This window comes from Vigna radiata, chromosome 6 (genome assembly GCF_000741045.1).
Source record: "Vigna radiata var. radiata cultivar VC1973A chromosome 6, Vradiata_ver6, whole genome shotgun sequence".
Classification (NCBI taxonomy): domain Eukaryota; kingdom Viridiplantae; phylum Streptophyta; class Magnoliopsida; order Fabales; family Fabaceae; genus Vigna; species Vigna radiata.
Genome location: NC_028356.1, coordinates 22,519,336 through 22,535,082, shown reverse-complemented (window position 1 = coordinate 22,535,082; position 15,747 = coordinate 22,519,336). Strand labels below are relative to the sequence as shown.

At 37.3% G+C, this 15,747-nt stretch overlaps 1 protein-coding gene across 1 annotated transcript; it reads left to right on the top strand.

Moving 5' to 3' along the window:
* The first annotated feature begins 2,636 nt into the window (after positions 1 to 2,636).
* LOC106765339 (TMV resistance protein N-like) lies at positions 2,637 to 8,742 on the top strand. Its single transcript, XM_014649921.2, has 6 exons — positions 2,637 to 2,793; positions 4,536 to 5,010; positions 5,102 to 6,155; positions 6,225 to 6,431; positions 6,554 to 7,280; positions 8,188 to 8,742. The coding sequence occupies exons 1-5, from the start codon at positions 2,637 to 2,639 to the stop codon at positions 6,947 to 6,949; spliced, it is 2,289 nt and encodes a 762-aa protein (XP_014505407.2). The 3' UTR covers positions 6,950 to 7,280; positions 8,188 to 8,742.
* The last annotated feature ends 7,005 nt before the right edge of the window (positions 8,743 to 15,747 follow it).

The following is a 15,747-nucleotide window of genomic DNA, read 5'->3' as shown; positions in this document are numbered from 1 at the left end:
CAATGTCATTCACTTCATATTGGTTGTTTCACAGGACTTGCGTACCACATTTGGGAATGAAATTAGGAACAAAGGCTTCACAGAGGTTGTGCTTCTTGGTCATAAGGATGGCATCATGTTCAAGGTTTTTGTTTCACATACTAGGAAACAAAGTTTGGAAAAGGTTGGAAAAAATTTTGCATCCAATATGGCTTAAAGGAAGGAGACGTGGTTGTCTTCGAGGTTGACAAACATAGCAATGATATTATAGTAGAAGTTCACATTAATGGATGTAGCTGTAATATTAACCACCCAATATCGCTGTGAAACAGAATAGTGGACTGAAATTTATGGTTTCTTGGAATGAATGAAGTATGGTGAACTAATGAAAATTGTTTCTTATCTCCATGATGAGGTGCACAAACATTATTATCCACACTAAAATCATACCAAAGCAACAAAATCACGCCTAAACCATATGATTTAAGACAAACATAGAAAAATTTAAGACCATGGTCCGCTGTGAACAAAAAACGGGCTCCCTATGTTGAACTTTGTGTCCAAATCAGAAAATCAGCTCGCGTAGTCGTTTACCAATCTATTGTAAACGATTACCAGAGCTTTTTCTGCATAAGGACCTGATTTCAGTCTTTGCACTCCACATCATAGTGTCCTGGGATACCTAAACATGAACAACCACACTAAGAACACGTCCAAAGCACTTAATGACAGCAAAACAATTCCATCTTTGCTCTGAAATGAAGATTTTGGACCATGGTTCGCTGTGAACAAAAAACGGGCTCCCAATGTTGAACTTTGTGTCCAAATCAGAAAATTAGCTCGCGTAATCGTGTACTACTCTACTGTAAAGGATTACCAGAGCTTTGTTGCTGCACTTTTTTTCAGGACCTGAACTAAGTTCTTGTACTCAAAATACATAATTCTTTCCTTTGTCCAATAATCGTTGTTTCATTCCTCCTTCAAATACAGTAATACCACATTTAGATGCCAACTTTATTCATTAACAATTCAAACAAAACCTCATTTTCCAATTACAATAACAAATACAATTCAGTTAATAAGTAATAATATGTTAATGAAGGAAACTTGCATTTTTATAACATTGAACATAACACAATTCAAATTACAAAACATTTGTTCATGTAACAATATTTCCATATTACAATGTCTTAAGAAAGCTATACAAATATCACTCATTTTTAATTCTGAGCAATCCAATGTAAGGAGTCCTAAGCGCTCTACTCTTGTAACGCCTTTGTGACCCCATCCTCACATATGTCTTCATCGGTGGACATGCCTTTTTGGGAGATGCCTCCCGGGGAGATGCCACCCAGGGAGATGCCTCTCGGGGAGATGGACAGTTCTTCACGAGGCACACTCTGTCCACCATCCTCTAGTCTTCTTCGTCTAGCTTTCTCAAATGTCAACTCTTCCTCCAACACAAGAACCCTCCTTTTAAGTTCTACAACTAGACTTTGTTACTGATGTAAAGTATGCATAAAACTCTCTCTGCGTTTTCTCTTAAGTAGCTTCTTTGTTGATGGNTTGTCATCTTTCATTTTTTGTCTTGGTTCATCCTTAAGATCATTTTTATCCTTCATTGTACCAACATCAACATCATCATTAACCTGAAATTCAACAATTCAAGTCATACTAGGAACACATATATAATAACATAAATCACTCTAACAATAAACCACATACCAGACCAGTTTCCAAAGCTCCTTTCACGAGGTTGTCTCCCAAATTTATATTCATCCAATGCAATATTCTTGGATTTTTTTCTATTGCACCTTTGGGAGGAATCAAATTCTCAAAAAACCATACCTACACAAAATTGATCATGTTAACTGTTATTTAATAACTCAATGCAAGCCACAAGACCAAAATCAATTTCAACATTTTAAATGAATAAAGATAACTTACTTGCAGCATGTAAATACAACCATCGACATAAACATCCGTTGTGGCTTTTCCTTTCTTCAGAGCATCTGAAGCTTTGTTCAAACCACGTACCAAATATCGATACACTAAACTACCCCAACAATAATTACCTAAACCATTTAAATTATCAACAATTTCAAATAATACGGGAAACACTCTTCCATTACATTGTGGAAATAATATCTCACAAATCCCAATCAATATGTACAAGTTACAAAAAGGAGAACAAGGAATTTTTTTTACTTTCTTCATCAAACATTTGTATACCAAATTCAAATCTCTTGTTTGATTGCCAATGTATTTCACACATGTACTTCTTCACATTTCTCCCTTTAAATTAATATTTTCCCCATCTAAACTCAACCCCAAACCTAAACAAAATTCCTTCTCATTCATAGGCACAAGTTTCTCTCCAATTAAAAAACCACTACTTGAATCCACCTATTTAAACACTAACTCAATCAAGATTTTCCTACCTACTTTAACATTATCACTCAAATCTAAAAAGTGCCCGCAATCACTGACCAATGCTCCTTTCTCAAACGTTTGTTCAAACTACATATGTACTTTGTTGAAACTGAGTGACGAACCGTCAACTGTATCGAGGAAAAAAACCAAAAACCAAAACTTAAAAACCTTAAATGAAAAACAACACAGAAAACCCAAACTCAAAATACGAAACGCTACCAAGGATGAACGCGCTTACCCTACTCGAAAACTCGCCATTTCTCAAAACGAACGGAGCAAGAACCAAGAGATGCAATGACAGCGACAACCACACCGACAACGACAACGAAGGCGAACAGGGTAAGGAGAAGGACCAACGAGAGTTAGATGGCGAACACAAAGGCAAGAACGAGAACGGAAGGGCGAAAACCAAGTCAAGAACGACAATGAAATGGAGAAATGGGAAGAAAGAGAATGTTAAAATCTGAAGAAACAGGGGAAGGGCAAACTTGGAATTGAAAAATTCAAATCTCTTCCTGATTAATGACGTCAGATTTTTAATTTTTTTTTTAAAAAAATAAAACGTCCAATCGTATGCCGACACGTGACGTTGTTGAAGTAGTGTCAAAAAGTTATTGTCAAAATATCGGAATCCTATAAGATATTGAATCAATATTAAGTGAGTATTCCTTAAAAATATACATTTTCATTAAAAAATAATATAAACTCAATATATTAGTACAAGATACATTTTCCGTAAAAAAAATATATCAACACAATTATAATATACATTTTCAATATATAAAAAAAAAGAATATATATATATATATATATATATATATATATATATATATATATATAATCGTATTGTGAAATGTTATTTTAACTTTTTGGAAGAAAACAAAGCACAATATACATTTTTAGCAAAAACATATATAAGTATAATTACAATATACAATTACAGTAAAAAGGATATAAACGCAGTTACAAAATCTTAGAGCATTGTTATGATTCTAACTTTCCTGGAAGAAATAAAAGAGAAATTTACATTTTCAGTAAAAAGGTGATATAAACACACTTTCAATGTACATCTTCAGTAAAAAAAAGATAAATGCAATTAGAAAATTTTGAGTATGTGATTCTAGCTTCCTGAAAGAAAACAAATAACAACAAAGACAATGATAAACACAATTACAAAATCTTAAAACATTGTAAGTGCCTGAAATTAAGTATCATTGGATCAATTTGAATAAGAAAATATATACTTATGCAATGCAAATAGAAAATTCATCGTTCAACCATCTTTAAGGAGGACATCATTGAACACATAAATACTGCAAAATGGAATATACTAAAGTAAAGTAATAAGAAGAACATAAATCAAGTTTAAAGAGTTTTGAAACAGTAATATGCAAAAATGTAAATTCTAAGGCTATAAAAGGTCAACAAATTTGAAATTTAAAATCGGTTTTAATCAATGTCAATATATATCATATATGTGAAATTCTAGTTTTGATCGGTAAACAAATACTTGTCATAGTCTAATAGGTTTTCCGCTAAAATATTAATTCGGAGTCTTCTACACTATACGTCTTTTTTTTCACAATAAATACATTAAATAGGGTAGTTCAAACAAAGGATAGAAATATTCTATTTAAAATGCTTTGTTTTCCTAATTTTATTTATTTTTAGATATTATTTGTATCTTTATTCTCACATAATTTCCCAAATTCCATAAAACATTTTCTCTTGTCATATAAGACAAAATTAGAATCTTAAATATATAAAAAAAAAGTAAATAGGAGAAAAAATAAGAAATATGTAAAACTGGGATGAAAAATATTATTTTGGGCTTAGATGGGTTCGAAATTAAATAAAGAAATAATAATAAAATTAATTGCGTTAAACAATATTACACTAATAACCGCTAAATCAAATCTTAATAAGCTATTAAGACATATAGATGATATTAACCAAACTTAGATCATATAAATTAATTACACATTTATTATTTTCACTAGCACACCGCTTGGTGTGTGGAATTTTCTTCTTGCAGGGACACTCATTAAGACATTTGTACGACACTCTTCAATGGTGGTATGACATACGGCAAAAGTCCAAAATGTGACTAACACTCTTCGAAGTTATTAAACAAAAACCAAACAGTTATATATACGATGTGCTCATCAACTTCACCGGAGAAGACATCCACAGATTATTTGTTTCTCATCTCAATTCTGTTCTCTCTACTGTTGGTCTCACCACTTTCCTTCATCACCACAACGCAGTAAAGTCAACTCACATCCAAGAACCTATTCTCAGCCACTGTCGTGTAGCAATTGTTGTTTTCACCCAAACCTATTCTCAATCTGCTTGGTGTCTTCATCAGCTTCAACAAATCATCAACTGGCACGAAACTTATTTCCAACATGTTCTGCCAATATATTATGAAATCCAGCCATCTGATGTACGTCTTCAAAAAGGTGACTTTGGAAAAGCCTTGGAGGAAACGGCACAACAAACATTTTCAGGACAAGAACTGGAGCATGGCATGTCCAGGTGGAGCCATGCACTCACCAAAGCTGCAAATTTCTTTGGATGGGATGAGAGCAATTACAGGTACATCACTCACTCATTCAACCATCTTCTAAGCCTCGGATTTCATTTTGTTACTACATGACTACTTCTATTATTGCTCTTGAACTTGAAGGAGTGATGCTGAACTAGTGGAGAAAATTGTTAAGAGCGTTGTTAATTTACCAGTCTTGTCTGCTACTAAATTTCCTGTTGGATTACAATCACACGTGGAAAATCTGATTCGAACTATCAAAAATAAATCCACGGAAGTTTGTATGATATGGATACATGGAGATGAAGGATCTGGTAANACGACTCTTGCCAAAGCGATCTACAATCAAATTCATTGGACGTTCAAGGACAAAAGTTTCATTGAAAATATTTCACGTGTTAGCGGAATAAGAGGGCTTCTTCGTTTACAAGAACAACTTCTTTTAGATGTCCTAAAACAAAAAGTGGAGATTCCTAGCGTTGATGTGGGAAGAACTATGATTCGGGAAAGACTTCTAGGAAAAAGGGTTCTCATTGTACTTGACGATCTTTTCTACTCTAATTTATTCGACCTAAGGGATTGTACTAAATGGTTAGTTGAAGGAACTGTTATAATTGTTACATCAACATATGGAATAGGGCTGAGAGATCAAGCTAATTCTGTCTTTCGGGTAGAGCGAATGAACGAAGAGGAGTCCCTTGAGCTTGTTAGTTGGCATGCATTTAGAGAAGCAAAACCAAAAGAAGAATACAAAGACCTTGCAAGAAAAGTAGTTAGTTATTGTGAAGGACTACCACTAGCTCTTGAAGTCGTTGGAAGTAGTTTATTTGAAAAGACGAAAGAAGAATGGAACAATGTATTGTTTGCGATAGATGGCTTGCGTCCTGATCCAGAGATAATAAAAGTAAGCATCGAAGGTTCACTGAATGAAATGGAAAAAGATATATTCCTTGATATATGTTGTTTCTTTGTTGGTAAGAACAGAGCCTATGTTAGGAAGATCCTAAATGGCTGTGGGGTAGACGCTGATATTGCAATAAGAGTTCTCATCCAGCATAACCTCATCAAAATTAACAAGAACAACAAATTTGGAATGCATCCTTTGCTACAAGAAATCGGATTAAGAATTATTCGTGAAAATTATGGAAAGGATCTTGGGAACAGGCGACTGTGGTTTGATAAGGATACAAAATATGTAAGAACATTCTTTACATGTATTTGAAACTTCTTTTGAAAGCGTTTTTATTTGGAATTTTCATCACAGGGGACAGAAGCCCTGCAGTGGTTGCCTGTCAATGCCTTCGTTAATGTACAACAGACTGTAAATTCTGAGTACCTTCTCAAGAAACTAAGATGGATCAGTTGGCATGGGCTTTCTTCAGAACGTCTACCTAACAACTTTTATGAGCATGATGCAATAGCTATTGATTTAAAACGCAGTCTTCTTCGATTTCTCTGGAAAACACCCCAGGTTTTATTACCACCCACTTCTCCTTAAAATACAACTTAATTCAAATAAATTAGTAGCTTGCTATTGCTTCATTTTTATTTTGTACTCTAATATGTCTAAAATGAAAAACTATCTTGGTACAGGTTATGACATCGCTAAAAGTCCTTAACCTCAGTCACTCCAAGCATTTAACTACAACCCCTGACTTTACCGGATTACCAAGTCTTGAACATCTCATTTTGAAATATTGTTCGAGATTGAGCAAAGTACACCAATCTATTGGATCACTCAACAGTCTTATACTCCTAAATGTGAAATACTGTACAAGTCTATACAATCTTCCAACAGAGATATATGAGTTGAAATCTTTAAGAACCTTCATTCTCTCTGGTTGTTCCAAGATTGACATAATGGATAAAGATATAGCAAAGTTGGAATCCTTGATAACTCTAATTGCTGAAAATACAGCTGTGAAAGAAGCGCCCTTTTCAATTGTAAGCTCAAAAAGAATTGGATATATATCCCCTACGTGGATTTGAGGGATTATCTCATAATCTTTTTCCTACTATCATTCGGTCTTGGATGTCCCTAATAATGAATCCAATCTCTTATATTCATTCGTTTTGCATGGATACGGAGGATAATACGATTGATATTGCACCCTTGCTTAGCACCCTTACAAATATTCGAAGTGTTTTGGTAGCATGTGACACCGAATTTGAATTATCTAAGCAAGTGAAAAATCTTTTGGTTGAATATTTCGCGAATATTACAGAATCAGGAATTTCAAAGCAGCACTTGAGGTGTTCTTTGATTGGTGTTGGAGCATACCATCAATTCTTCAATGCTGTCAGCGATAACATATCTGAGGTTCTTTTCTAGCTTTCTTTGTTTCTTACCGTCACTATATCATTTTAGTTATTAATCAAGAGAACATAAAATAATCCTAATGAAATATATGAGTCAAACTACAGTAATCAATTTTAGGACTTGTTATGATCTGGATCTTGAATTTGGACTTAGGGACAAAAAGGAAGATCTAAAGGTAGTATTTGTATTGTTTCTTTTGTTTGAAAAAAGTTTTCTTGCTTTTGAGATGCGAGATCCATCTCAAAAAAGTCTCTAATGCTAAGGGTGTTAGGATATTTTAGAATAAAGTAATTATTACTAGTTGTTTTTATAGACTGTAAATCTATATTTCTATTAAGACAGTACTTACCTGGAAAGTATGATAAATAGTAAAATAATAATTAACCTATCAATCTATGAATATTTAATTATAATATATAAATATGATCCAAATAAATGTAAGTTGAGTGTTCTACAATAAAGAGATTTAAAAGATTTTATTGAGGTCTTTAATATCACTATTAGAGCGGGTAAGAACAATATGCTCAATTCCTGTTACCATAGAATCTCGTCTAGAAGTTTCTGATTTTGGTAATCAAGTGATTTTGCTTTTATTTCTATACTTTCTTACTTTATTTTACTCGCTTCAGGATTGTTATATTTCCAATCGTGGAAGAAATATACTAAAAGAGACAAAAACATAAATGCTTTGTAAATCACTAACGACGTAACGATGATACAGAACAAAAGTATTAATGAGATTTGTTTAGATTAATTAGCATGGGTATGTTTTGATTATGTACTGCATTGTTGTTTGTTTGAATACAAATGCCCACTTTGTAATTATTAACGTTAAAATAATGATTATAGAAGACATTTTGAATAGATAAATTAGATAAATGACCAAACCTTTTATGTTATGGTGCAGCTATTGAGAAGTAGTGAATCTGGTGATGTTTGTCTCCAAGCTGTCAATGATCCTTATTGTATGGCCCATATGGGTGAGGGACAATCTGTTTCTTTCACTGTGCCTGAAGATGGTGATCTGAAAGGAATGATTTTGTGTGTTGTTTATTTATCAACTCCTAACATCATTGAACCTCAATTTACTACTGTCGTAATCGTTAATTACACAAAGTGTAGATTCCAGATACACAACCATGGTACAGTAATTTCCTTTAAAGATGAAGATTGGCATGGCATAATGTCAAATTTAGAATGTGGAGACAATGTGGAGATATTTGTGAACTTTGGTAATGGATTGGTGGTCAAGAACACAACGGTGTATCTGATATGGGGTGAAGCAGAGAACATGGAAAAAACATCTGAGCCAAAGAAACATGGTCTGATTAGATTCATAAAGAAAGTTGTAATGTGACTTCTGATAAGTCATTTTATGTTCTTTAAGAACAGCATGATCAGTTTCAACTATTTTCACACTCTTATACAACTTCAATTAATTTCAATACGAGTTCTTTCATTAGCTTCCTTCTTTATTATTTCTCTTTACATTTCTACAATATAATTTAATTTTCTACTTCATTACTCTTTTATGGATTCCTAAATTTAGAGTTAATTTTTCGATTGCATCTTTTACTTATTGATTGAGATTTGATTTTTCTATGATTCTAAACATTCGTACTTCAGTATTATTTAAATATAACTGAATTCGTTTGGTAAAACATTTTCAATTACACCCTGAATTGAATTTAGATATTTATAGTTGTATTCTTATGTTTATTTCATGATGCTGGTTTGAATTGAATTGAATTCAGTGTGTCAATTCTAATTCGTTAATTCAAATTAAAAATATTTAAAAGTTCATATACTTCTATTCTGTGGTTACATACACCTGAAAATCAATGATTTTCATTTGGCAACAGTTGAAGATGGATTTGAGAAAGTAAATTCAAGAAAAAAGAAAGGTCAAAGTGAATTATGTCTTCAAATAAATATGGTTTGAAATGTACGAAAATAAGAGAAAAGTTTGTAAAAGTTAATTATTTAATTATTATTATTATTATTATTATTATTATTTTTATTGTCTTCCACGAAATTTATTTCAACCCCATCAACAAGCACTAGTTCACAAACAAAATCAGAAATGAAAATGTAATAACGAACACAAAATGATCAGTTATGGGTAGAGAAGGATATATTGCATGGATGTAAGAACACAAATAAGAATTGATTATGGGTGAGACATGAGAGAAGAATTGATTTTGGTTTTGTAAAAGAGGATAATCGGTTCTCTTGAAAACGTAAAGAGAGTTGAATCTATTCTTTTCTTTCCATAATCGATTTTCTTCTGCAAAAGTTCCTTCATATCTATGATTTGTTTTTCATTGCATCTCTCAAATCCACACGAGCAATGCCGCTCAAATCATCTTAAACAAAGTCGTGCATTGCTCGCTCTTTCATCATAAACAAACATGGATTAAAATTAGATTGCAAATCAATGTTTCTTTTAATATACAACCTAGGTTAAACTCTAAGTTATACAAACTTCTTATTTTATAGTTGGTGTAAAATGTTTAGGTTACAAGACGTTCATAAGACATCTTAGTGATTATATTCATGACTTTATTATTATGAAACATTTCTTGATTAACATACATCCTCCAACTCCTACAAAGGTTACTCATATCAAATGTAATGTCGATAATGGTGTAATGGGAGACCTTATGCAGTCAATGGTGGCACTCTTTTGGGGTTCTTCAGATGATGGTGTGAATTATTTTTCATCTCATATTGGCGTATGGCAGCCAAATTTGTTATTGAACATGTCTATAAATCACATTGGATAGTTGGTTTTGTATCAAAAGATGTCTTGCATATTGTACCGTATGACACCCAGGCCCCACCAAACGGCCACCAGGCTGACCACCCAAGGTCTACTACCCAAGACGGATCGAACGACCACTAGGCCGACCACTTAGGCTTGCCATCCAAGGCCGACCGATTGAGCGTCCAGGCCTCCCATCAGATCAAGAGCCTAGTTTTACCATCCATTCGCCGGCCGCTTGGTTATATTACAGACGATAATAACTCATTAAAGCCCCTAATGGAGGTTAAGGCATGATTGGGCCATCATCAGGCCCACGAAAGGTAAAAGCCCATTACACCAGTATAAATAAGAACCCCAGCTATGTCTTCAAGGCAGATTGCACTCACTGCACATTATACATTACTTTCATCCCTTGATATAATCGTTCGGTCACTTATCTGACTTGAGCGTCGGAGTGCCTTTGACAGGTACCCGCCCACCCAGCCTAAAGAACGAGGAGGGAGAACCAACAACTTGGAGTACGAGGAAACAACAGGGAACCGTTCGACCTTCAACAGGTGACCGTCCTTCCTTCAGCAGACCGTTCGGCCATTCACAACAGGAAAAGTATACAGTCTTCACGGATCGTCCGACCTTCCACACTGCCTAGAACGCTTCAGGCTTCGTTCATCCGGTTTTCAACACTCGGCACCACTTTACACCCGAAACATAATGGCGCCCACCGTGGGGCCGAGTATGCATCCCCATTTGTAACCATAAGGTAAGGGTGAGTAGTGCTCTCAAGAACCTCGGATAAACCTCTTCAACCACTCGGTCTCAGCCAACAGGCCTCAACCGTTCGGCCAACAAGGCCACCTCTCTAGCCACTCGGTCTCGGCAAACTTGGCCTCCCCTCACGTTGTCGATCTCGACCGTTCGGCAACCCGACCTCTGCCATTTGACCATTGGGCCTCGACAATTCGGTCTCACGACCTCATCAACCTCTCGGCCAGTCGGCCTCTAACCTTTCAGGTAATCTCTCAAACCTGTCCTCACAGGTACTTAGCCAAATTTGGCATCAATAAATCGGTCACTCGGCCCGGACCGCTCGGCAACTTGGCCTCGACCATTTGGCCTATCGGCCTCCATCAACCGCTCAGCCACTTGGCCTCGATGATTCGGTCTCTCGACCTCATCAACCTCTCGGTCAGTCGGCCTCTAACCTTTCAGGTAATCTCTCAAACCTGTCCTCACAAGTACTTAGCCAAATTTGGCATCAACAAATCGGCCACTCGGCCCGGACCGCTCGGCAACTTGGCCTCGACCATTCGGCCTATCGGCCTCCATCAACCGTTCAACCACCTGGCCTCAACGATTCGGTCTCTCGACCTCAGCAACCTCTTCGCCAGTCGGCCTCAAGCTCTAACCCTTCAGGTAATCTCCCAAACCTGGCTTCATAGTTACTTAGCCAAATTTGGCGTCAACAACTCAACTATTCGGCCTCTCGGCCTCAATGACTAGGTCATCCGGCCTCAACCATTCAGTTTCTCAGCCTCATCGACTTCTCGGCCAATCCGCCTCAAGCTATAACCGTTCGGCCATAAGCTTGGCCTTTCAGGTACCTCATCAAAATTTGCTTCACAGGTATTCAACCAACCATTCAACTCCTAGAATCCATCCTTGACCAATCGACCAGGCGGTACATCTTGAAGAAACCCAAGTTGATGAACGGAGTATCTCTCTTGTCAACTTGGTCGGGCGGTAAACGGTTATGCCTGTCGCCCCTAACATCTTGAAGAAACCCAAGTTGATGAACGAAGTATCACTCTTGTCAACTTGGTCGGGCGGTGAACGGCTATGCCTGCCGTCCCCAACATCTTGAAGAAACCCAAGATGATGAGCGGATTATCACTCCTGTCAACTTGGTCGGGCGATGAACGGTTATGCCTGCCGCCCTCAACATCTTGAAGAAACCCAAGTTGATGAATGGAGTATCACTCCTGTTAACTTGGTCGGGCGATGAACGGTTATGCCTGCCGCCCCCAACATCTTGAAGAAACCCAAGTTGATGAACGGAGTATCACTCCTGTCGACTTGGCCGGGCGGTGAACAGCTATGCCTGCCGCCCCCAACATCTTGAAGAAACCCAAGTTGATGAACGGAGTATCACTCTTGTCAACTTGGTCGAGCGGTGAACGGCTATGTCTGTCGTCCCCAACATCTTGAAGAAACCTAAGTTGATGAACGAAGTATCACTCCTGTCAACTTGGCCGGGCGGTGAACGGCTATGCCTGCCGCCCCCAACATCTTAAGGAAACCCAAGTTGATGAACAGAGTATCACTCCTGTCAACTTGGTCGGGCGGTAATGCGTTAAGAACCGTCCATTTGAGGAAAGGGACACCGTCCAACTCTCAACTTACAAAGGCCCCAAGCATCCCGACCATTCGACCCTCAATTCGGCCTCCAAAGGCCTCGACATCACGGTCACTCAACCTCCAACTCTCGGTCATCCATTGGCCTTAAACCATCTCGGCCATTCGGCCTCAAACTCTCGGCCTTCAAAGGCCTCGACTTCTTGGCCATTCGGCCCTCCACTTTTGGCCTCCTAGGGCCTCGATATCTCGGCCATTTGGCCATAACCCATCGGTCATCCATTGACCTCAAGCATCTCGGCCATTCGGCCCTAAAACTCGGCCTCCAACGGCCTCGAGCGTTCGACCATATGTGCTCGGCCTCACAGACTTCATCCGCTCGGCCAGAGCCCGGCCTCCACTCTTGGCCTCCACAGCCTTAAGCTCTTCGATTCGGCCCCCTGAGGCCCTAACCGTTCGGCCATCCATTGGCCTCAAGCTCTCCGGCCTCCTAAGACCTCGACCGCTCAACCGTCCTTTCGCCTCCATCATTCGGCTTCTTAAGGCCTTCACCTTCTCGGCCTCCTAAGGCCAAAAGCTCTTGCCCACAATGGCCTCAACTGTTCAACATTTCCATGGCCTCAACCTCAGCCAAATATGGCATTCGCATTCAACCTTGGTCATTCCGTCCTGAAGCTCTTAGCCAAATCTTTCACCTTCACTCAACCACAGTCATTCGGCCCTCCACTCTCGGCCTCCTAGGGCCTCGACATCCTGACCATTTGGCCACAACCTATCGGCCGTCCATAGGCCTCAACCTCAAAGCTATTCAGCCTCATGTTTTCGGCCTACAAAGGCCTCAACACCTTGGCCTTCAAAGGCCTCAACTATTTGGCCATCCAACGGCCTCTACCCCTCGACCTACGAAGGCCTAAGATTCGGCCATTCGTTGGCCTCAACATCTCGGCCTCCATCGGCCTCAACTTGGTCTAAAGACTTCAACTACTTGGCCATTGCTCGGCCTTAACGATTCGGCCTCCAAAGGCCTTCAACGTTGTAGCCTCCAAGGGCCTCAAACTCAAAGCATTAGCTTCCACCTTTCGGCCTTACCTTGGCCACCTCATCTCAGCCGACGCATGGCCTCATCGATGACGTAGCCAAATTTGGCAATCAGTTATCCGGCTCAGCCAACGAAGGCACTCGTCAACAAGCAAAGGCGACTTAAAGACAAAAGCAAACCAAGCCACCCGTCCTTTCTAGGAAGGCCATCTACAAAACCCTTCGCATAATTAACATCATACTTGGGCTTGGGGGGCTGATGTATCGTACGACACCCAGGCCCTACCAAACGGCCACCAGGCCGACCACCCAAGGTCTACTACCCAAGGCCGACCGAACGACCACCAGGCTGACCACTTAGGCTTGCCATCCAAGGCCGACCGACCGAGCGTCCAGGCCTCCCATCAGATCGAGAGCCTAGTTCTACCATCTATCTGTTGGCCACTTGGTTAGATTACGGACGATAATAACTCATTAAAGCCCCTAATGAAGGTTAAGGCATGATTGGGCCATCATCAGGCCCACGAAAGGTAAAAGCCCATTACACCAGTATAAATAAGAGCCCTAGGTATGTCTTCAAGGCAGATTGCACTCACTGCACATTATACATTACTTTCATCCCTTTATATAACCGTTCGGTCACTTATCTGACTTGAGCGTCGGAGTGTCTTTGACAGGTACCCGCCCACCCAGCCTAAAGAACGAGAAGGGAGAACCAACAACTTGGAGTACGAGGAAACAGCAGGGAACCGTTCGGCATTCAACAGGTGACCGTCTTTCCTTCAGCAGACCGTTCGGTCATTCGCAACAGGATAAGTATACAGTCTTCACGGGTCGTCCGGCCTTTCACACCGCCTAGAACGCTTCAGGCTTCGTTCATCCGGTTTTCAACACTCGGCACCACTTTACACCCGAAACACATATAAATGTGTGGAGAACCTTACTATATTCATATACTTTAATGTCTGCGATCACACTAAGAAAGATCTGAAAATTATAACTACGTTTTTGGAAATGAGGTTATGACAAATGCAACATTAACTAACTTAATACTTTATACGTTAGTTAATCAATACATGGTTCATAAACAAGATATTATGCGATGAAATTTTATGTTTTGTTTGAGTTTTGATCTAATTCCCTCGTGTTTGTATTTTGTTTTCTTTTATTTTTTCTCATTCACATGCACCAAATGATACTTAGTGTATTATAACTTCCTTAAATAAATCAATAATTAATGTAAACGTGAGGTGTCACAACAAAGTATTCTAACTTTTACTCCATAAACAGTATACATCATTTCTAGAATATCTTCTAAGCAAACCATGAGATGTTATTATAAATCCAACAATGTGGCAACTGAAAGGAAGTTCAAGCTGTTACTTCAAGCTTAAGTCCCTAATAAAAAAACCTTATGCTTTGTAATAGTGGAAAACAAGTCAAAGCACATGCGTATCATTTTTTTTAATATAGAGAATTATTTTGTACCATATTTATTTAAAAGTGAGATATAATGTAAATATTTTTTATGAATTGTTATAAGTAGTTTTTATAGTAAATAGTTAATAAAAATAAAATTGTGTATACCAAAAATAATTATAAAATCATTACAAAGTTCAATTTTTTTTATTAATAGATATAGACAATTTAATAGGTATGGATAATTCGATAAGATATTCCACGACTAAGGTTTTGGCTACAGTTTTTAAATATGTAGTTACTTATAATATATTATTGACAATATTCAACCTAAATTACTCAAGTCTTAATTATAAATTTACCTAGATCTTATTCAACATTAACTACGGAAAATAGTACATATATTCATTTGTAAAATGTTGATATTTTATTAATGAAAATAAAAAACAAATTACAAATTATATCATACAAAATTTTACATATAATTTTCGTGTATGACCTTAACTTTTAGGTAGCAACATGACATGAACATGAATAACAATAAAACATTGTGAGAACTTGAAATTTAGTATCATTGGATGCATTTGAATAAGAAAATATATACTTATATGTAACGCGAATATATAGAAAAATCATTGTTGAAGTATCATTAAGGAAGACATCATTGAACACATACAAGAATTGCAAAATGGCATACTAAAATAAAGTAATAAGAAGAACATAAATCAATTTTAAAGAGTTTAGAAACCCTAATATGGAAAAATGTAATCTCTAAGGGCGATAAAAGGTAAACAAATTTGAAATCTAAAATCGGTTTTGATCAATGTTAATATATATATATATATATATATATATATATATATATATATATATATATATATATATATATAT